At 46.7% G+C, this 23806-nt stretch overlaps 1 protein-coding gene across 3 annotated transcripts; it reads left to right on the top strand.

The window, feature by feature from the left end:
- Window positions 1-22048, top strand: LOC149357486 (uncharacterized). Of its 3 annotated transcripts, XM_089584748.1 has the most exons (6): window positions 1-135; window positions 10813-10861; window positions 14307-14378; window positions 19239-19372; window positions 20295-20393; window positions 20772-22048. In XM_089584748.1, the coding sequence occupies exons 3-6, from the start codon at window positions 14343-14345 to the stop codon at window positions 20905-20907; spliced, it is 405 nt and encodes a 134-aa protein (XP_089440874.1). In that variant the 5' UTR covers window positions 1-135; window positions 10813-10861; window positions 14307-14342; the 3' UTR covers window positions 20908-22048. The 3 variants fall into 3 exon arrangements, with proteins under 3 accessions (XP_089440874.1, XP_089440875.1, XP_089440876.1); XM_089584749.1 differs by lacking the exons at window positions 1-135; window positions 10813-10861 and adding an exon at window positions 13603-13667; XM_089584750.1 differs by lacking the exons at window positions 1-135; window positions 10813-10861; window positions 14307-14378 and adding an exon at window positions 16583-19113.
- The last annotated feature ends 1758 nt before the right edge of the window (window positions 22049-23806 follow it).

Raw genomic sequence — 23806 nt, 5'->3', positions numbered from 1 at the left:
GGCTTGATGGTCAGCTCACGTTTTCTAATCTGGAGAGTTGTCGCCACGTCCTGTAAATGGAGGATTTTGTCTGGCTTGCTGTCGTCACGTAGAGGCAGCTTGTCTTTCTGCCGAGCGTGCTGGAAGGCCTTCCAGGTGAGATCACGTGTTTATCCCCACCTCAGTAGCAAGGCAAAGCAGCAGCATTCCGATGTGCGTGGTGTCCACTCTTCCTCTGTCTACATGTTTTTCTCACTGGAAACAAAATGCATGTTCTCCGGTCCGTTTCTTGGATTTCTGAGTATTGAAATATGACGAGCAAGCTGAAGGGCTCTGTTAGGGGCACGTGGTGTGGACGTTGATGCAGTGGCTCCTTAAACTAAATCTGAACGCATACGTTTCTGCGGAAAGATACACTTCAGGATCTATTTCCTTCGCGTTTCCTTCATAGCGAAGAATGCGCGACACAAGTCACACTGTGATTGACATGAATGCTTAATGTTTCATCTGAAGAAACTCAATTGCCATAGCATGATGGAGAGTGTGATTGGGCAAGACTGTGCGCTTGCGTCCTAAAGCATTAGGGGTTATGTACACCTAGTGGTGGTTAGAAGAGTTAGGATGAAGGCACTACGCTTCACCTGCCATCCACAGCAGAGCAACTTACTTTGGCAGAACTCCACGCTGGCTACTTTAGAGGTTCTTCTATTTATTGTTGAACCTTATGAATCTTAGGAGTGCATTGCTTTGTTGTTAGCTCTTCAAATGTGCATTGCGGATACTATTGTAAACAAAATTGCCGTGTGTAATACGACAGGATGTGGATTAGTCTGGTCATTCCAGATGCGCGATGACCTTTTATTTTGAAGACATTTCACCGCGGTTCATAAACGACGGCCGCACAAGGGTGTGAGACGCGGTAACGAGAGAATGGAACTTGTAGTACGCAAAATTCCACAGGATACAGTGCTTTCAGCAGACGATTTTGTCACGAGGGACTGCAGGCCAGTATAACCATAGGCTTTTTAATTATGGTTTGTTTCTTTTAGAGGGTATTAGTATCTGCCTAAGCTGACGCCCTGCATTTGTTGTTTTGCAGTGCACGAAAACTTCACTGCCTTTGTTTTTCCTGCAAAATTGCCCTCTTGCAGTTGTGCCCATCTGTTTGATGCTTTATAGCCGCAAGTGGAAAAGGAAAGAAGAATCGCAGTTGAACTCTTCATTTTCTATTCCGCAAGGGAACTATGATATTTTAGCAAAATTCCAAAAATGTTCTTGGATTAACGGCCTTGTTTATCACATCAATTCTTCTGGATTCGTGCTAGGCCACATGTATCTCGTAGGATTAAACATGATCTGTTACCATGCCAGGATCTCAGCAACACCTTAGTTTCAGTAAATCGTCCCGGAGCAATCAGTTTAAAGCTTGCAGCATTGGCTTCTACAGTGGAGCCAGCAATCTGCATGATGCCACTCACTGACACTCCATTTTCCAACCGGTGGTGGATTGTTTGAAATTGCTGAAATGCGTGGGAGATATCGTACATGGCATGTTCAGGGAAGAGAGCAATGGCAATCGTGGAATAATAATTTTGTATTGTTCCTTTCTGGAATTTTAGTGGGTGAACATGTAGCTGAAAACGTGCTTCATAACCAGCTGTTCGTTAAAGGGGTGGAGACACCAAATTTTGAAGCTATAAAAAGCCTGCTATGGGATTCCTATGTATGCAAGGGCAGTCACAGCCAGGTGTTGGACGCAACAAACGTTTAAAAAATATTTTAATTCGGTTCCAAAGATTACCTAAATGCTCACTCTCACGACCTAGACCCATTCGCTAGCGCCATCAACCATGACGTCACAAGGGGTGTAGAAAAATAAAGTTTTAGTGACGTCATACCAAAACACATACCAAAACACGGGCGGCCTGCGCCAGTCTTCGTGCCGAACGCCGGCATCTGAAGAACGCGATAGTATTGTTTGTTCACGTTCATAGCAAACCCTGGGATATATGAATATCAAAAATGCATCTGTTCTGACGATCGTTGGCCAATACCGAGTTCCTGGTAGAAGTGATGACTGCGATGCAAGCAAATTTCATCCCATAGCCGGTTTTGTGCTGCTGCTACCTGGTGCGGTTCGCCTGCCGTCTGCTAGCTCTGTTGCTGAAGACGTCGTGGAAATCAAACATATCTTTTATTGTGGGACGAGTTCACAGTAAAGGGGTGCCGAGCGGAGCACGTTTCTGAGCGCTGGCCAGTCCCGAAGCGCCCTCAGCTGCGGAGTCGGATGTGAAACCAGCTTAGGCCTAGCGACGACTAGGGCAGTCTGGGACCAGCGCGCAGGTCGTCGCCCGGCGTTGCCGCAGGCAGTGTCGCTGCCGAAAGATCCACTTTTAGCACAGTCATGCTGTCGTATCTCGAATCTAGAAAGCATCCTTTCTGGTAGCATGGCTGTTTTGTATTTTCTTGTGCGGACGTGAAGTACGCCGAGTCTGCCGGCCGGTAGGTCAGCCTAGATACCGTCTGCCGACGTCATAAAAGCGAGCTAAAGAGTGTTCTTGACGTAAATAATAAACCATGGGACAAGAAATGTGAAAAAAATGTCATTTTTGAGGATCGCTGACCAATACTGAGCTGCTAGTAGAGGTAACAACTGTGATCTGAGCAAATTTCTCACAACCGCGCCTAGCAGCTGCCGCTGGCGCGACGTCGGGGTCCGGCTCGCCTGGCGCCCGCTAGCTCCGCTGCCGAAGGCGTCGAGGAGATTGACAATACTATTATTTTATTGTGAGATGATTCTGTTAACACTACAGCTATTTGTGAAAAGTAGGCCTTTTATTATAGCGCAGGCGACTTCCGAAGCGCCGGCCGCTCGCTAAACAGGCTATAGGCCTAGCGACGACCACGGCAGCCAGGCAGCAGCAGAGCTCGTCGCCCGGAGCGCCCGCGAGCGGTGCCGTTGCCGAAAGCTCCCAACATAAGCAGACATGCTTTGTCGCTGCTCGAGTATAGCTGGCAGTTCTGATAACAAGGCGATCTTGTCTTTTCTTGTGATATTTGTACTCCATCCCAAGCAGCGCTCAGGTACTGCTGCACGGCAGCGAAGTGTGACACCGGTTGTGGGCGCAGCTTGGGTAGAGCGGCGCAGCGATGCTTACTGGCATTTTGCAAAGTGTTTCGCATCCTCACGCGAACCCGCGAAGGCGATATTAGCGTGCGAACAAAAAAAAAAGTCGATGTCCTCACTCGTTGGAATCAGATCTGTCAGAATCCGAGCTGCTGGGACTAGACGTGCAGTTGTTTGTTTTCATATGCGCTGGTCAGCACGTGTGTGGGAAAGCAGACGATGCAGCAGTAGGTGCGTCACAACTTTTGTGGGCCCACGTGACCAAGCGAAGCAGTTGATCTTCCCCCTCTGTGACGTCACTGTACAACTCGGCGTTCCGAAACCGAAACCGAAAATCGTTCACCTAAAAATGCTATAATAAATTATTCACTGTGAATATATGAATCTTTGAGTGTGTATCATGCTTCCTGGAGCCATAAGAAACGTCTGAAACTAAGAACGCGCGAACCACAAATTTGGTGTCTCCACCCCTTTAAGCAAGATGTAACATTGGGACCCTTAAAGGGGTAGAGACACCAAATTTTTGTGTTGTATCTCTGGGTTGTAAATAATGCGTAGCGATTCAGTGAGCCTGGAACACCATCTTAGAATTAGAAGCATGAACTCGCATTATATAAATAATAATCGTATTATTTGTACCCAGCAGTTTCAGTTTCGGTTCGTAGTTGCCAGGTTTTGCCAAGCTCTTTCATGATGTCAAAAACCAGAGAATGCGTTGTCACGTGGGTCCGGAAAGCCGTGACGTCGTGTAGGCATGTCGTCTGCTTGACACGCACGTGGTGCGCGTAAACACGGAGAGCCGGGCGGAGGGCAAGTCGAACAGCTCCGAGTCGGAAAGAAGAGTTTTATTTCGGCGAAGACACTGATTATGAGGAATCGCGGGATGACGCAGACGAGGAAGAAGACGCCGCGGTTCGAACCCCGACAACCACTTCTTTTTTGATCCGCTGGCCAGCGATTCCGAAGAGGAGGCAGGCGTCAGGCCTGACGCAGCTCAAATTGTGCCAGCGAACGCCGAGCGTGTAGGCAACGTCAAATGGTAAAGGCGCGTTCACACTACGCCGACGATCGGCCGATTTCAGTCTGGCGATGGTCGGCGGCAGCGATTTTCGTGCCGTCGGCGCGTCTGTCACACTGCGCAGACGCCGACCGAGCGCCGGTCATCGCCTGACGAGCGCATCGTCGTCGCGTCGCCGAGATAGCAGCCGTCGGCCGACCCGTGTGTCACACACTGCCGACAACAGCGCCGACCTCACGCCGACGTTTTCCCATCCCGACAGCTCGACGCTGCTGCTTCGTGCGCGCTGCTCGTCTGCTAGCTCCGTTGATGAAGGCGTCGTGGAAATCGAACTTATCTTCTATTATGGAACGAGTTCGCACTAAAGCGATGTGAAGAGTAGGCCTTTTATTATAGCACAGTCGACTTCCAAAGCGCCGTCAACTGCGGAAGCGAGACCACCTAGGCCTAGCGACGACTAGGGCAGCCTGGGACCAGCGCGCAGTTCAGGCGCGTTCGCACTAGGCCGACGGGATCCCGAGGTCGACGCGACAGCGACGCCGACGGTCGCGTCGGCCAATCTGGTCGTTCCCAGACTAGCCAGTCACACTGCACCGACGACGACGACGATGCCCCAACGACCAAGCGTCGTCCTAGTGTGACAACGCCGCCGACCAAAACGAGACCCGTTGGCCGACGTGCCTTGGGCATATCAGTGGCCGAGCGAAAACATTCTCCGACCAAAAACAAGTAGCGAGCTCAGAGCGCGAAGTGCAATCATTATTTAGACAAATAATGCACGCGCAGCAACATTCATCAAGCCATATTGCCACATCGTCGCTTTAGAACTGCCGCCCCACTGCAACAGGGACACGGAGCGGTGAGCATCGCTGCGCCGCTCTACCCAAGCTCCGCCCGCAACCGGTGTCGCACTTCGCCACCGTACAGCAGTCCCTCAGAAAGACTGCTCGAGCAGCGACAAAGCATGCCTGCTTATGTTTCGAGCTTTCGGCAACGGCATCGCTCGCGGGCACTCCGGGCGACGAGCTCTTCTGCTGCCTGGTTGCCGTGGTCGTCGCTAGGCCTATAGCCTCTTCCGCATCGAAGTCGCAGCGGCCGGCGCTTCGGAAGTCGCCTGCGCTATAATAAAAGGCCTACTCTACACATTGCTTTACTGTCAACAGCATCATCTCACAATAAAATAATAGTATAGTAAATCTCCACGACGTCTTCAGCAGCGAAGCGAGTGGGCGCCAGGCGAGCCGGACCGCAACGTCGGGCCAGCGGCAGCTGCGAGGCGGTTGTGGCAAAAAGTTTGCTCGTATCACAGTCGTTACCTTTGCCAGCAGCTCAGTATTCGTCAGCGATCCTCAAAAATGACACATTTTTCACATTTCTTATCCGAGGGTTTATTATTTTGCGTCAAGAACACACTTTAGCTCCTTTTTATGACGCCGACAGATGGGATCCAGGCTGGCCGGCCGGCCTGCATGCTCGGCGTACTTCACGTTCGCACAAGAAAATACATAACATCCATGATACTAGAGAATGCTTCCTACATTAGAGCACGGGCAATATGCCTCTGCAAAAGTGGATCTTTCGGCAACGACATCGCCTGCGGCAACGCCGGGCGTAAAGCACCGTCGCACTCGCGAGCGTGCAGCGAGCGTGCGTAACCAAGGTTGCTAGGCCGCGAAACCGCAAAACTTGGTCCCGTACGTCAGAAAACTGTGCAATGACGTAGGAAATGCTTGTGTTTTCTTCTCTGTTCCTACGTCACATTGATGCACTAGCGATGGCTCAGCATTCAAGAGTGAGCATTTTCACAAACTTTAAAATGAAATTAAAATATGTTCTAGACCTCCCTTAAATTTAATACTTCGCTCTTATGGTCCTCACATACAAAGGAAACGTATGGCAGTCTTTTGTACAACCTTGGAATTTGATATCTCTACCCCTTTAAAGAGGTGTACCCCTGATGGTGGTATAGATTAAATGTGTGTTCAATGTGCCCTTTCTGATCTTCTGCCGATGGTGGAGAGGAAATCACTCTTCTCCTCTTTGTCGTTTGCTGGTCCTTTCTGATTTTTTTAATGTAGCTATAGTACTGGCAGTGTCGTGGTTGATTGCCACCTTGAACAGTTTATCAAGAACACCACTGGTGGTAAAATTTTATTGGTTTTTATGAAGTAAAAATTACTTGCGATTTAGTGTCGTAGTGTTTAATTTGCATATGCATAGTCATGCATACTATGTTTATTCTAGGCTATGTGAAAAGGCGGCATTTAAGCTACGTTCTTGCAGTAGTACTACGCTCTTGAGCATTTTTCCTTCGAGAGTGCAGTGCTCAGTACGTTTGTTGCCTTAGGTACGGCCGCCACGGTGGTCACTGGATAGGGCGCTTGGGTGTTGACCCAAATGACGGGGGCTCAATCCTGGCCACAACAGTCGAATTTCAATGAAGGCGAAATTCTAGAGGCCTGTGTACTGTGCAATGTCAGTGCATGTTAAAGAACCCCAGGTAGTCAAAATTTCCTGAGCCCTTCACTATGGTGTCCTTCATAGCCTGCTTTGCTTTGGCACTCTAAACTGCCACAAACAAAAACCATGGTGGCTATGGTTGGGGTGCTCTGCTTCTGAGTGCATGGAGGTGGCAGGCAATCAAGGCCGCAGTGGCTACATTTCCATGGAGGTGAAACCCAAAGAGGGCCTGCGGTGTGAAATGTCATTGCACGGTAAAGATTCTGAGGTGGTCTAAATTAATCCGGAGCCCTCCGCTAAAACCTTTTTCATTGCCCATGTTAAAACCTATATAATAATAGGGATAGTATTTTTTAAAATATGTACCCCTGTAAGTGGCAGGTGGCAATGACAACGCAACTAATTCAAGCAGGTTTTCGAACTAAGGAGGTTGATGAAATGTTCTTTCATGCAAGCTTATTTAGGAACAGTTTTGCTTTTTCTGCATTCGGTATTTGGAGGACTCCTTCAATTACTCATGACTGCAGCTGTGCCTCCTGGCTGAGGAAGACGGGCCAAAAATGGAGTTCATAATGCAGTGACATCGGGCCCAACGTGATGCCTTTGCATTCTTCTGCAAGCGCTCTTTAATGTTTCTAGAATAGTATATTGAAATCTTTCAACTTTCATAATTGTTTCCCAAGAATGTTGGACATGGGTACTGAGATGTTTTCAGTATTACAACAGAATGAAGTCGACCAACAGTTCTATTTTGTCTACCCTTTTTAATGTCATTTAGGCCTGGCTCAGACAACTACCAATCGCGCTTATAAATTTCGACATTACCTGCTGCATGTTGCCTTCAGCATTTGACTGTAGTGGTACACTCATAATCTTATCATACTTTTTTGAAGTGCATTACACTGTTATGCTGAGATTTGTGCGGGCCACTTACAGTGTTAATCTCATAATGATTGCAATCGTGTAATGATCACACCTCTGAATTTTGGTGACAAAATTCAATTTGTTTTATTCCCCGCATAATGATGCACTTTGAACTTGCCGCTGCATTTTATGTGCCAAGTCTAGCCAACGATCGTACTTCACAGATGGCACATGCAGATGACCATCTTGCTCTGTTAGCCACCATTTTTTTTTATGTTTGTTGAAATTTTGCTGATGCTGAAACATTGGTGTTGGTTGACCTACAGTCACTCAGGCAGTCTAAACACAGATACCAAACTTGACTGCGGTTATCTCGAATCATGATTCGTTGTCGTCACAAGGCTCGCCACCGTTCTGAGTTGCGCTGCAACGAACACAGTGATAAGCTCTGGGTTACGTGAATGCCAAAAATAAAGCAGTCCTCCTTGAGGACTGCTGACCTGTACCGAGTTGCTGGTAGGAGTAATAATTGCAATACAAGGTAGTTTTATGCTCCCAGCCCCGTAGCAGCTGCCGCCATTTCAGTGCAACTGGCCCGATCTGCTTGCACGCCAGTGCCACTGCTAAGGTGTCGTTTAAATCAATCATATATCTTTCTTTTAATATGAAACCATGAGGTTGTCAGTGAGGCAGTGCCATAAGTAGACAATGTAGCATAGTTTTGGTCAATTCAAAGGCGCCGTCCTCTGTGGCTTCGATACGAAAGAAGTTAGGCCTAGCGATGACTTTGGAGTAGCACGCCAGAGCGCCATTGATGGTGGCGCTTGCAGCGAGCATTGCGAATGTGTCAGCTGCTTCAACGTTGCAGCAGGGACCACAGATTTTTCAGTTTAAATGTGGTAAAATGATTAGCTTGAGTGCCGTGGGACATTGCTGCAATGCACTGTTACTGCACCTTCGGACGAGATCGAACTCTGCATAAAAGTGTCATCGCATGGTACTATACACACTGCCTATTTTGATTTGTTGCTCTTGAAACATAATTTTGTGCAAAGGAAAGTATGTTCTTGAAGCGGGCCACCTCGTGCACTTCTCGCTCTGACACCTACGTGCACTTTCTGTCTATAGATGCCGCCACCTTCTCGGTTAATGACCTAAACCAAGGTTGCCAAGCACGGTTCGCGATAACCGCAGTTTGATTGCTGTGTGGATAGTAGTAACCACAGGTATCGAAAACTGTGGTTAAGCGCACCCGTGTGACAAGGGTCTGACTTGCAACTTGTTGGCATTTTCGGTGCTCAAAAATTTTTGGACAAAATTTACCCCATGGAACGATTGCACCTCTGCGAAAGGCACTGCTTTCGTTGAAAATTATACTTTCAGAGAATTCTCGTGCATTGTTGCACTTACGAAGGAACTTGGACACAGTTCCTTGATCTAGCTCTCACTCTTGAACCACATATATGCTGGCAGTACAAAACGCGCAATGAGAAAGGCCTACTACCGTATGACTCTGCCCATTCCAAGCTGATCAAACGAAATATGGCCATGTCATGTTTTGAGCAGGCCATAAAGAAATCATGCAGCCACAAGATGCAAGAAAGCTTCCATCTGCAGGCAACACGCCTGAGAAAAGCAGGCTATCCGACACCTTTGCTCGTTTCCGTGGCAGAGAAAGTGCTAAGAAGAACAGTCCGAACAAAGGACCAAGGCAATGCCAAAGAAAAGAAGAGGCCTGTGGTTATCCCATACGTCCATGCACTTTCCCACAACCTGAAAAAGGTTGCACAAAGACACGACGTAAAAGTTGTATTTTCAGCACCCAAAAAATTGAAAGCAATGTGCGCGAAAGTAAACGACGAAGACAATGCCGAGAAAGAGGTGTCATGTGGCGTCAAACATGAGACAAAGTTCGTGGAATGCCGCGAAGGTGTTGTGTATAAGATACCGCTATCATGCGGGCAAACGTACGTTGGCCAGACCAGTAGGTGCCTCAATGAGAGGCTCAGAGAACATAGGCGCAACTGCAGTCTTGTCAACTCACCGGGAAATCTGGCAGCGCATTGCGCCAGATGCAAAAATTGCACACCTCACTTTAAGCAGACAGCAATACTGCTCGGTTCAAGAGAGAAGCTAATCAGGGAACTTTGGGAAGCATACTGCATACAATCAGGAAAAGAAGGGCCATGTGTAAGCGTGCCTTCTATCGAGCTCTCAAATCAGGAAAAAGAATTTTTGGAAAAATAATAACAAACAGCTAAGTCAGAAAGATAATGCATGTTTTTTACTGCTGGACAGGACGTTAAAAGATATCTTGCCATGACGATGTGATCACGGATTTGTTTTTGTTTTTGTTTTTGTCTTGACAATGCCTATATATACATGCACTCAGAAATAAACTTGCAGTTGATAGTTTGCGCACATCTGTTCTGTGTCGTCCCTGATTGTGTCCAAGTTCCTTCGTAAGCGCAACAATGCACGAGAATAACAACCACCAACTAGCCCAATTTGAAACTCTCCTAACTTTCAGAGAAGCCTACCACGTATCAGTGTAGCCTGACTTAGCATTTCCTTCGGCGACTCTTTAAAGGTGCGCTGCGATGCGTTCCTGGGTACCGATTAATATCATTAGATATCATCACGTGTTCCAGAGACAAGTGCGAAAAGAATTATTGAGATCTGGGCTTGCAAACGAAGGTTTTTCCAGTTTGAAAATTTAAAATAAGATGAGACGAAAGCGTGTTTCACATACCCAATGCCACAAATTTAAGGGTCTTGTGTTCTAAATTTTTTGCAGATGTCGTCTGAAACACTTGCATCGCGTACAGGGGGGGCCGAAGAGGCACAGCGCCCACTGGTGTGAGTGTCTACGAGTGATCTTAGATGTGAAGAGGAAGACATGGGAAGTTGCACCGCTATTATTTAAGTTCACTGCCAGTTCTAACGATGAAAACAGCCAAAAATGTCAAGGAGAGGCTATGCCCTTCATTTGTTAAAACTTTGGGAGGATATCCGTGCCTGACTTATTCAGCAATGTCTTTTTAACTCTCCAGTCTCAAAGAAATTGCTTTTTTCGGCTTGAGTATGCATAGAAGTTACTTTCAGCTGGCCTCTCAGTGTAATTTGAATTTGCTACTTCACAATTTCAAATGCGGCCCTTCTCGAGGACGTAATGGCTCTTTACTGTTTCACTCTTGATGAAGTCAGTAGCCGAGTAGACTTACTTGAGTTCATTGTAGGGTAGATTCTTTTTCTAGATTTCTTGTATTCTAAACACTTTTAAGGCTTTTCTGCAAATCCTCAGATGGCGAGATACATTGAAAGCTGCGTATAAACGTGCACTTCTGGGTTTATTTCTTTTCAGTTCCCCTGAAATTGAAAATTTCTCGGCTTACTTTTCCTGAACTTGAGGGGTGAGTATCCATCAAATCAATTATTTTTTTTTCAGAAGCATGCGGATGATGTTTATTTAAAGGACTGCAATGCAGATGCCTCCAGAAGGCATTTCTATTGGATTAAAATGGGCAGCTACAGCTCATGGACTTTATTAGTGCTCTTCAGTACTCCTTAGCCGAAGTGCATAAAGGCTAGTGCTCCCTAGATATATACCAGGTGTTTCAGGGAAGGCTATCAAATTTTCAAAAATAGTTTATGATGGTTTAATGTCCCAAAGCGATTCAGGCTATGAGGGATGCCGCAGTGAAGGGCTCAGAAATTTCTCCCACCTGGGGTTCTTTGACGTGCACTGACATAGACTCAGGGCAAGGAATATTGTAGGTTGCTTAATTACATAGCGATATCAGTGGGCCTTATAGCTGAATTTCACTGCTTCTAATCTCCCGTCATTTCGTGTGGCTTGCTGCATGGTCTTCTGATGGCGCTTTCACGCGCAGAAATGGAAGATGAAGAAGACCACGTTTTCAATCCACATCCTTGGAGACTGGTAGTTTAGCCCGCATGAACGCTGATAGTGCTGCAGGCGACGACATTGCAAGCCCAGCTCGAGAGCCTGAAAGTTTGAACGGGCAGGGTGTTAAGATTTGTGCCAAATGATTGTTCGCCTAAGGAAAGTGTATGAAGCGACCCGCTTTAAACCTTACGAAATGGTCCTATACGGTCATGACTCAGAGGCTGACGGATATCCGGCTTGTTGCAGGCTCCGGGCTCTTTGAGAGCTGGAGGCAGATATTTCACTTGGTTGCGGGTTCTGGCCTGGCTCTGAAACTTGTAGTTTGGGTGCTAGACTCTTTAATAGTCGGAGGCTGACGAGGATCCCGCTTGGTGTGGACTCGGTCTGCTTAAGAGTTCGAAGTTGTAGATTTTACTGGGAGTACCTGCTGACCACTTTGCAATATAGCTGAAGATAAACGGACATAGTGGAAGAAAACGTTGTCCTGTCCGCCTGTCGCAGCGTGTCGCCGGATCAGCAAACAAACGGAAACATCAATGAAGAACAGCAACATTGTTGTATCATCTCCCCTGACTCCTTGTTATGGCGAATTTTTCTCAAACAAGAGCTGCTTGCGCTAATGTGATACAAGCTTTGTAGCCACAGCACACATAACTCCCATTTAGGAGACAAAAAAACGGGAAGTGTTGCATAACGAGCGGCAGTACCACTATGGCGCAAACAAGATTACAACACAAGACATTCCATCTACGCCGCGATGGGCCAAACTTGCGACAGCCATCCAGTCATCAACTTCCATGCTAAGCACGTCAGTCCGGGCAGACTTGGCAATGTTTATTATCACGACATTTCAATAACTGCTGCGCGCGTGTTAGCACATATTTCCTCATCAATGCGCACTTCGCTCTATGTCGCACAGTCCGCTGGTTCCAAAAGCGCACGAAAAAAAAACATGTAGTTGTGCACACTGTTCTGCTTGAACGTTTAGAATGGCAGCTGGATCGCTGATGAAGTTGCAACCTGAAACCACAGTGCTCGAAACCTACAGCCTGAATGCGGAATGCGCGCTCTGCAGAGATGTGCGCTTCGCTGCTTTCATAGCTGAACGCTACCTTCATTCTTACGCATGAAGCCCAAATAAGAGAAGCCCCAAAAGAAAACAGAACGCAACAAAATAAGAGGACGCTTGTTTACACAAAGTGAGGACGATCACATATGCAGCGTTAATCACATCACTTAATCTTGTTAGACGCCCATTACTCGTAATTTAAGTATAAATGCGAAACATTATATGACTCAGCTGTAACGAATCCCTGCTCACTAAGAAATACAGGCATTTTCATTTTTCAATCGTTGAGATGGATGAAATGATTGTCCTTATTGCGGCATGAACTCAGACTTTGGTGACCGCCATTTTGTAGTGCATTGAGCACGCCGATAGGCGGCACGCTAACATGATGTTCTTATCACTACTGTCTAAGGCTTGCGCTACTGAAGCCATGAGCTTTACCGCAAACTGGCACCCTTCACATCATGTAGGTGAGCCATAATTATCATTAATGATAATCTACAGAGCCTCTCCAGTGTGCCATAACTTAATTATTTCTGAGCATCCATGCACTTAAAAACAGCACGCGTATTCCAAAGTTGGATGGCGTCCGATAAGCTTCAGCATACTGTAAGTTCTTCCTGTCACTTTCAGACAGAGAAATGCGGTTGATGCTTCCGCTACTTTGCTTTCTGTTCAGTTCTGTCACTGAATACCTTAGGAGCTAACCTACACTGAAGCCCAAGGCGTCTGTCACGATCTAAACCTGTAGATGCTGTATAAGTAGGCTTGGTCATAAATAACGTCTATGAAATAATTAATTATTCCCGTGAGGAAGTCCGGGTGAGAGGAATTCCGTTCTTAAGCGGAGTTAATTGGGCACGAACTACATTATCACGCGAGCGACTCCTCCCCCACCTTCGGTAGTGATGGGGTCACGCGTGTACCTCTCCACGGGGCGAGGCGTCCTCAGGGTCGTTCGCGAGCCTGATGGGCCACGAAGAGGCAAGTGCAAACACTGCGCATCTGCAGCAGGGCTTGGGTGGGCGTACTTGAAGCGGCGCTTCTGTGTCGACGCCTGCGGCCGCGCCGTTTTTCTTTGGTGTCATTGTTTGCTTCCTCTTTCGCTGTGCATGGACTCTGGCAGGCGCTTCGGCACTTTGGATATCGGCGGTTCAGAGTGAAGCCGAAGCAACAGCGTCGTTCACAGCGGGAGTGCCAGAAATGAGGCCTGCAGGAAAAAGAAAGAATGTTTATGAGGGTGAGCCCAAGGCAAGGTGCACAGTGATGGCACCGCTGCATTCAACGTCAGTTGCCGAGAGCTGTTAAGGACGCTCATGGAAAAGGAGTAACGAGAGCGCCGTGATTGTCATCCGCGTTGTATATTACCGAGGTCGTGTGAATGTTAGGCTGCTATTCCACATTAGAATGTTGCGACACGCCTGTCTAGATTCCGATAAAATTTGCAGCCAGTTCGATACTGATGCCTTGTCCGAGCTTAGATGCTAGACGCTGACGCGCAGATTTGCAATTAAGTATTGCTATGCCTGCTGAAGCTGGAAACCACTATTGGGCGGACATCTTCGAGTGGTCGTGGCATGCTTCACTAATGGGACTCGTGAGCAAGAGCTATCCTATGTGCTGGAAAGAGAATTTCCCGTGTACAAGGTTCAGTCATTCAATCAATCAATCAGTGAGTTACTCAATCCATAAATAGCATTTTTAATATTGATTTTATGAGTTCACAATTTTTACGCAGCACATGCATACACATGTAGCACATGCACAGCCAGTCCAGTGTGGCGTCAATGCGATGAAGTGGGTAGACGTCCTTTGTTATGTTGCTCAGGTGTCGGTAATCACCGCAGAGTCAAAGTGCACTGCCTTTCTTCCTCACTAGAACAACCGGTGCCGCCCGGGGCTCTTTCATGGCTGAATGACGTCGTCGCAAAGCATATCGGGGCAACACACGGTAGGGGCTCTGGAGGAGAGGTCTGGCGTGCTGGTCTGTTACAATACGATGCTTGGCAAAGTGCATTTGTCGAGCCTTCGGCAATGACGAGAAGCACTCACTGTAGCTTCAAAGCAGACAGCGGACCTGGTATTGCTTGTTCTGGGGCAGGACTTGGTTTATGTCTAAGACGTGCTTGTGATCTTCCTTAGGTAAATCGTCTGGACGGGAAAGGGTGAAGGCGTCGAGAATGTCGGAGAGTTCGTCGATGAAAGGAATCCTTGTTCCTTTGTTAACATGCCGGAATTCTTCGCTGAAGTTCGTCTGCATCACTTCAGTTTGGCCATTGCGGATGTGTACTATGCCTCTTGTGAAGCCGATTCCGCGCTCTAGAACCAATTCTGTGTTCCCCTCATTGAGAGCTTTCATGTTCTTGGCATCTGTGGCACCTACGGTGACCATGACGCTTGACCGGCTTGGGATGCTCCCTTGTTCACCCAGACATTCAGGCCAACATGCTTCTTTGTGCTTGTCATCGAAGGGAAAGCTTCGTTTCTTGAATGTGTGATGAGCTTGGAACGCTGGTTGATGATCACCTGATGCTCATTAAGGAAATCTGTTCCCAGTATCACATCGCGAGACCATGTTGTAGTACTACGAAGGTCACAGGAAAGGTGTGTCCCTTGATGGCCACTCGCGCATTGCATCACCCTGTTCACGTAATACGATGGCCTCCTGTGTGCGTCGGGTCACGGCTTTGTCGGTATGTGGATGGTGGGTAGCTCGCGTCGTCAGGGCTTTTCTGGTTGATGTGGTCATTCTAAAGCCCAATCGCGCCTTCATCATTCTCGTGTTTGTGTGCGGCGTCGGCGTGGCAGATCCAACATCTTCATGTTCGGTGGAGGATCTTCGTTGTTTCGCTGGTGAGCAACCTCAGCTCCAAAAGTTGCATTCTTTGGTTTCCTCTGCGGAACTTTAGCACCTTCCGCGAACAGCCGCTGCGTAGCTGCGGCCCAGCAATGCGAAACGTGGTGTGGACAGTGATGGTGAGCGGGACAGGCAGCTCAATGACCCGTAATCCTCTCTGCGCAGGTCTGGGGCCATTGGCTGCGTTTTGGTCACGGGGCATCAATTAAGTTGCTGTGCAGGCCGATTCTTCTATAGGTGCAGTGACGAAGAATATGCGGCCTCAGCGCATTGGAAGCGTAGCGGACAGTTGTCGGAAGAGTTCTAGGCGTGGCATTTCGTGGCGTTTGAGCGTTGCCTGTAGGCTGGTCAGGCAGAAACAGGCAGACAGCGTTTTGGAACAAGTGGTTCATGGTGGAGAGGACATATAGGGTGTCATTGGGGGCTCAAGAGTGCGTACTGCAGCGGCGAAGGTCATGGCCTGGGGTTCTGTGGCCATCGGAGTTGGGGTACCAAGTGCCTGCTGCGCTTCTTCTCATTCCACATCCATGAGAGTCACTGCTTGTGGCTGATTCATCAACATCGCAGCCATATATAAAAAAGTCACCCTATCTACCGCTGACCTACGGCGAAGATTAAATGTTTGTGCTATAGGGAAGTGATGACAGCCAGACTCAATGTATATACTGGGTGTTTCAGGGAAGCCCGCCAATAATTTTTGACAGTATGCTTTCTGATGTATAAAGACAACTTCTGTGGTATAGTGATAGCAGTTTGGGGTACTTCAGAAGAGAGAAAACTAGTTATTTGTAGCTGGTGAGTCGTAACATCAATATTATAGTATCTAAATTTTTGATCACACAATTTCTATCTGCATTGTGGCTCAGCAGATTTTCGAGAATTTCACATATTCAAAAATCACGTGCTCATAGGCCCCGCAGGCATGCCCTCTACTGAACTCAAGTCGCAGGTCTTAAACTCTGAGACCCTTGAGCAGGAAGCTCATCCATCAGAAATGATATCGTTAACAATATAGTTGTGACCCATGTGTTTTCAGGGTGTGAAGAAGTTAAAAGAAGCCCTGTTTCTTCGAAATTAAAATGAGTTGTAAGTCAGCACATGTATGTTGCCCCCGGTGTTTTTTGCTGTTCCATCACCAATGAGTAACCAACATGCCCACGCTGCTGTCCTGACAAAAGAGAGGACGGTACAAGCGCTTGGTTTCGTAATGGTTCAAACCTGCCAAGCGCTTGTACCGTGGCAGGTTTGAACCATTACGACACCAAGCGCTTGTACTGCTTGGTGTCGTAATGGTTCAAACCTGGCCGTCGCAGTGGCTCAGTGGTTATGGTCTTGCCCCCTTGGAGTGATGTACAAAAGCAGATGTCGCTATGTGTGCTTTGCCAGAAGGCAATTTTCGAATCTCGCATGAAGTTTCTGAAATTTTTTGAATCACAGTGCCCACAGTGATCACGCTTTCGAAATTCTAAAAACTGATTTGCCTATTGCTGATGGCCAGCTACAAAATCTTCATTTGCAATCAAGTGCCTTTCTCTAATCGTTAAAAAATTAACTATTCAAATTAAGTTGACCAGCTTACTAGTTACCAGCATTCATCTGTTTTCTGGCATCCGCCAAAATTGTTAGTACTATATTGCAGAAGCCATTTTACTACCTCAAAGAGGTATTTTTTAGTTATAAGTGGCATGCTTCTCTGAAAAAGTCAGTTCTCACAGGGTGTGGAGCTACACTCTTGGCGACGAACACAGTATTTTGGCTACAGAGTATATCCACGATTCTGGCAGTAGTCCTATGCTTAAGCCGTGAACCACACTTTGGAAAGGCTCGGAATGCCACTGGCACAATCTGGAAGGCTTCCTTTTTATCAGATCCGAATTAGTATGTTGCCATCTACATTGCCTGTGCGAATGGTCTTCACAGGAAAGACCGAGGGTATCTGCTAATCAAGTGTCACGTATTCGTTACATTTCGTGTACAGCTGACCATTAAGATGGTGATTACACGTCCGACATACGCACAATATCTTCGCATATAAGTTTGTCGAGGGGTTCGGCGGCTGGCTTTTTGCCCTGAGATGAAATATATAGTGACAGGGGTTTACCTCGCTGAAATATAATAGCTGGGCAAGCTGGCGTTTTCACGTATAGTCACAGTCGTGCAGTAGTAGTGTCGCCTCGTGCTTCCGGCTAATATCGCAGAGTATGCACCCGCTCTTTTGGTTATCTGCGCAATTTTACACGGCCCGCAAAGTGCTGCGGTACAAAGCGTCCGCCCACGAAGGACTAAGTCTGAAAGCCGTTCATACCGCACGACGTTCATTCACTGGCTGCCACCTTGGCAATAACTGCTGATGTCAGTGGTGCGAGGCAGTCACGTACCGTTCTTGACTTCAGAAACCGGACACCTTAGTGGGAGTAGTAACTTTGGTACGAACAGATTGTGAGGGAGAGGTCAGAAGGCTCGGGAGGCTGTTTGTGCGATCTATCTGCATAGGCTGTGTTGTTTGCAGAAAAGCTAGACTTAAAAATGTCTAGATCAAGTGGGCTCTGTTACGGCTATAAAAGGCTTCTTAAGGGGGATCTAATAAAGTTGCGGTATGCCTGAGATGTTAAGTCACACCGCTCCACGAATATTGTCCAGCAAGAACTTAAAATGTTCAATAGAATAGAATAGCAACGGTGATAAGCAAGCTAAGAGCAGCACCAATAAAGATAGAAATCAACTTTCGCCGCCTCTGCAAAACAGTGCCCACAAAGAGAAAACACGTTTCGCACGACTCCGTTGCGATCCCGCGGCGGAATCGAAACCGCATAGGCGCGTTGCCACAGAGGGCGAGAATACCTCGCGAGCAACGGTGGTAAGCAAGCTAAGAGCAGCGCCAATAAAGATAGAGATCAACTTCGGCAGCCACTGCAAGATAGTGCTGCCAAAAAGAAAACTCAAATTTCGCGCGACTCCGTTGCGATCACGCGGCGAAACCAAAACTACAAAAGGGCTGTTGCCGCAGTCTGTGCCGCTGCGCTAAAGCTAGACATAAGTTCTGCTTATCTCCGTAAGAAGGCAGCACAAAATTCAAACACTTGTTGTAAGTCCAAAGAGGTGGCAGCACCCCCCAGTGAGCACGCATTGTTCTTTTGGCGCAAAATTTCAAACGGAAGATCGAAACCGTACCCGTACGGCAAAGACCTTGCGGGACAGAAGACCGCCGCCGTACATATACGGCAAAAACCTTCAAAGGGTTAATGGAATTTGACACCCCAAAGTGACTCAGGCTATGAGGGACGCAGTAATGGAGGGCTTCAGATAGTTTCGACCACCTGAGGCTCTTTGAAGTGCACTGACGTCGCACAGTACATGGGCCTCTAGCATTTCGCCTGCATCGAAATGTAACCACCATGGCTGGAATCGAACCTGCATCTTTCAGGTCGGCAGATGACAACCGTAACCACTGACCCACCGCGGTGGTTTGAGGGGAAAAGCGGAGTGTGCGCAGGAGAGAAGGAGCAACACAGTGAGATGTCATAGTACACCATACGATGCATATGAGTTGAGGCATTACGGTGCATCATTGAGAGCAGCAGAGCATAGAATCGGGACGCGCAGGCCAGCTGTGGCTCAAGCAGTGCTATGGGCTAGGTGGTACGGTGCCTTGCAGAAATCTGTGCTAACAATGCAGCTGATACAAACCAGCTGCTTCCTGATTCCGGGAGGAAGAGCCTTCCTTGCCAGTCTCAAAGTTGCGGGCAGGGCAATAACACAGTGACGATAAGACGCTTGAGTGTCAGCAGGACCTCGAAAGCTACACCTGTGAAGTGGTGAACGGCATGAGGTGCGTGAAAACCTCTAGGCATGCATTTCGTACAAGAAGCTAGCCCTCATACTTGCCACGTAACGGAATGATTGCATGCAAACTGGGCAGTGGCCACACGCGGGTGTCTTGTGGTCCTTATGCAGGCTGCCCACATGAATGGTGGCCGCACCCTCCGGCAGCTGTCACGTCTCAAGACGGACGGGTTTGTGAGCCTGCACTCCATCCAGAATTCACAGTCGTCCAGCACCCCCGAGGGCTCCATCGACATAAACGTCAGGTTAGTTGTGCTCTGCCCCAGTGGGGTGGAAGGAATTTAAATTTCCGCTTGTAGTTAATTTTCGCAAACGAAGGCCAAAGGATCAAATGGGACTAATTGAGAAACCTGATGCAGTAGGTGGGCCAGGGGCTGAAAGCGTATTCAGCTTCTGAAATGAAAGAAAAAAAAAGAAGGCAATAGAAAAATGCCTTCGAGTTCAATGCGCCATGTAATTCACTATAATAGAACAGTAAATTTGAAGTTTTAAAAAAGACTGATAATTCAGCATGAGTTTTTTTTTTTTTTTTCTGATCCCTCAGCTCACTTGAGGGGGGAGCTTATATAATATGTTATGCAACTTTTTGCCGACAGCTTTCAATAAATTTTGCAGCAGGAAACTTGCTAGGACGCATGCCATTGGTCTGTCTTGACATCAAACTATGCAATAAGGGCAAAATTATTATCCTGCCTATCATAGAAGTTGAGTTACAGGGTTTTGAATTTGCCACTTCACAAGCTGGAAGAAACTGATGATTTCAAAATCCTATTACTCACCTTCTATAAGAGGCAGGATGATAATTTTACCCTTTTGCATAGCTTTATGTCAAGAGAAACCAGTGGCATGTAGTCTAACGAGTTCCTTACAGCAGAATTTCTTTCAAACTCTCGGCAAAAGTTACCTAACATATTGCGTAAGTGCACAAGGACTTGTTGTCTATTAAATTAAATTACATATTTGGAATCAACACGCAAAAATGCATGTTCTCTGAAGATTTCATAGTTGTGACTTCATTAATAAAAATTTATTTCTAAGACCCTCTTGTTAAGCAGCGAATACAGTTTCACCACCAAGCAAATTATAATGCGCTACATAGAAGTTGAGTTATCTTTAGTGAAATTGTTATTTGCAGTGTCTTCACGCTTTTCCTTCTCCTCTTGTCAGTTTTTGCACGCTGGAAGGTTGCCGCTCTTCTGCCGGCTCGCCAACTTTCGAGCCCAACGAAGGGCCAATCACTGTCTTCATCGAAAAGCTGGGGAAAATGTGAGTCTGTGAGCACTTAGGTAGTCCAGAAATTGCATGGTGTTGCATACTGTGAAGTGTAGAAATGGAGACCTGTGATCTATACATTACTGATGCCTATCTGTAGGCTCTCCTAGTAGCCTGCAAAGATGTGGCGCTTTTAACTTTTCCTGGTTTGTGAGAGGCCTGGCTCTGGTCTGACCGTGCCCGGCGATGTGTAAAGTTGCGTGTTTAGTTTTGAGCTTGAAATGTGTTAAGTTGTGGTTCCTAGCTTTTAAGCAGAGCGTTTGGCAGAAGCAAAGTAGGCCTTGTTCAGAAACTGGAAATTTTGTCATCTTGGCCTGTTTAAAGAAAGATTTATTAAAGGCTCTGGCAGTGACGCCTATTTTCTCTTTAAAGGTGCACAGTTCCACACGACAGTGTTCAAGCATTGCCCCTGCCAATGTATAAAGGTAAGGATTCTGTTGTTAGGCATTGTTTGCACTTGTGGAAAATTTGGAGCGCTAAGCATGTGAAATTTGGTTGTCGCACGTGATTGTGGGTTCTCTGCTGCATTCAGAAGTGTATTATTCGGCTCAGGTTTTTATGGCAACACACTGTAGGGATTAAGCGTGTTGTGCTCTCCTCTGAATGTGTTTTAGAACTCCTTTAGATTCACGGTGTCAATAGTATCAGATCATGCAAAAATTTTTTGTATATTTCTACGAACTTGTGTGAAATGCTTTTAGGTTGGCTTTTGGCAGTCACTTTGAAGTCATTTGCAAATACGTACCTGGATTACCTTAACTTTAAAGCTCAATGTTCAAAACACTGATTCTGCTTACTCGTATTCTTGTAACTTTTTTGCAGTTTGTTGTAATATTTTGAAAGCTGTGATTTCCAAGCTGTAGAATGTTACTGCGAGTTCAGGATGGCACTGGTCCGTTTCTCGACTATTCTCAATAACGACGCCGCTGCCATTTGCCCACCGGCTTGAGCCTGAGGCAACCGGCCTTCATTGCGATGGCTGACGCTGCGTAAAGTGTTCGTGCTTCCAATGCATCAAAGTGTCCATTGGGCCTGTGCCCAAATTGAACAAATCTAAGAAAGACAGGGGCACAGGTAGAAGACTGGACTGTGCACGGTTGCCACATGCGGAGTCTTTGTCAGCATGGAAAGCACGGCTTCTTTTTAATTAAAAGAGGCGCTATTCCAGATTTTGGCGAAAGTCATTCCACTTTATTCTCTGTACATAGTCTGCACAAAATACTATCACACACAGCAGCATCACTAATTCGCTTACAGGTTTCTTCTCCTTCAAGAGAATTCGTCCCAGGCTCTCTATGACTTGCTTTGGCATAAAACTACTTTCAGTCAACTATTCGTACTTCTCTCTGCATTCTATCTTCATTGTTTCTGTGTTAATAGAGCTTTAAGTCAGCACAGTGTCAGGACCAGGAAGAGTAACCTGCCGGGACGTGGTAGAGCGGAAGACGTGCTGCTTACACAGGGAGCTCCTAGCGGGGATGACATAGACATCGGACATCGGTCAGAGAAGGAAGATCAGAAATGCTTCTTACATCATCCTGATGTATGTGTAGTGAAAGTGTCAAATGGTGGTTTTGGCGATGAGAGGGTGTAATTATATTTATAAAATTCTTACATAATAGGTCTCACATACACTGAATTACCCAGTCTGCAAGCATAAGGAATTCGGTCCTAAATTCACACCCTACTTTGGCTTCATTATTAGATACTTTCGATGTGTGTGTGTTGCAAGGTAGATCTCCAGCCATGAGATATATGAGCTGCTTCAAGAGGATTCTTCGTTGTGTGTGCTAATTTTTGCAGAGCTCGTGTAGAATACCTGCATCGCATCCAGACGAAGGTCAGGCACGTGGGTACACCCAGGGTGCACAAGGCCTTTCAGAGTGAGTCGATAGAAGTTGTCTTGGATGCATAGAAAGAAACAAGGGAGTTAACGCACTGGGTGTCGAGCCAGGATTTCTGAGTGTAAGGTGTGTGTTCACGCGGTGCAGTTTCAGTCCAGCTTCGGATGCAAAGCAGCATTCTTTTGCAGTTCGTATGTCAAATCGGTGCAGAGATTTTAGAACCAAGCAAACAAAAACTAACTACTATAAGAATTTTTCTATATTATTACCTCAATGCCTTTCATTGTTCTGTTTTTTTTTTATGTCGCGTCGGAATGGGAAAAAATTTTTATATTCTGTTCTCAATATGCTTGCTTGTCTCACTTTATTTCACAGAACACGGAAAAAAGTTCATGATAGACTATGTTTGGCTTCCCTATCCATTTTTGCACACTGAAAAATTAGATGGGATTTTTTTTCTGATTTTTTGGTTCCTGCAGTGTTTCGTGTAATTAGAGAGCTCGAAAACACTTGGGTTAGTATAACAGGTACGCGAGGTAACCTGCTGCTTTAAATAAAGATGTGCATTAGGCGCTGGAACAATACCATCGTGCAGCACTCGCAGGGCGGGGTCATTTTGTTTCTTCATGCAATGTTCATGTCGTTGCACATGGGCGGGTATGGGTGATGTAGTGCATCCTGAGTTTTCCTGTAGCATCTATTTCTGTGCAGTTGTAAAGAGTCTTAAAGAGCGAATAACTGACATTTGAGTGGAACGCTAATTTGTCGTACAATTTGCAGCTAAAACGTCATCTGCCACCTAGGCTCATTCCAAATTTCAGTAAAACGGTGAGTTGAGCGAGTTGGTACACACTGCTGGGAAACAGCGCAGGAACAGGGACAAGAGAAAAGAAGACGACGGGACAGGCGCTGGCCGTCCTGTCGTCTTCTTTTCTCTTGTCCCTGTTCCTGCACTCTTTCCCAGCAGCCCATTCCAAATGTTCTATTAATTTCTCTCTGAACAGCCTGGTTTTTGAACTGGCGAGGAAGGGCACCCAAATTCTCCGGAGTTCACACCCGCTCGCAATTCTGCGGTTAAAGACGATTCCGAAGCAAAACTGGGAATTCCGTTTACCTCTGCTGATTTTTTAACACCTGTCAGACAAAGCAAATAAGGTACATTGTATGTTTGATTGAATGTGGCCATGTTTTGCTTTGCGCTTTCCTTACTTAAGGTGACGTGCGTGATTTCATGAGATCTAGGTAGTTATTTCAATGTTTTTTTCTTTTTTGTTGAAGAGACTTGGAAAAGATGCATGCTGCAGATTGGGCCACGTATGTCGATATGTTAGCTAGCAATAAGGATCCATGTCACACCCTGTGCTCGAAAGACCCCAGAAGCGAAGGCAAAAGTCCACTGAGTGGTTTACCCAACTAGTCCGACTGTGCACAGGAAAGAATGGACGTTTTTGAATGCACATCTCCTAGTTATCATTTTAGATGCAGTTCACGCATTCGGTGATGACAGCATGGCCCCAGTTTCTGCCCTGTGATATTTCCGGCAGCTTGCTAAAGCATTTGGCA

Source organism: Amblyomma mixtum, chromosome 3, assembly GCF_055824585.1.
Source record: "Amblyomma mixtum isolate Tamu chromosome 3, ASM5582458v1, whole genome shotgun sequence".
NCBI classification, from domain to species: Eukaryota; Metazoa; Arthropoda; class Arachnida; order Ixodida; family Ixodidae; genus Amblyomma; species Amblyomma mixtum.
Note: the sequence above shows the minus strand (reverse complement) of the source record. Positions and strands in the feature narration are given on the sequence as shown.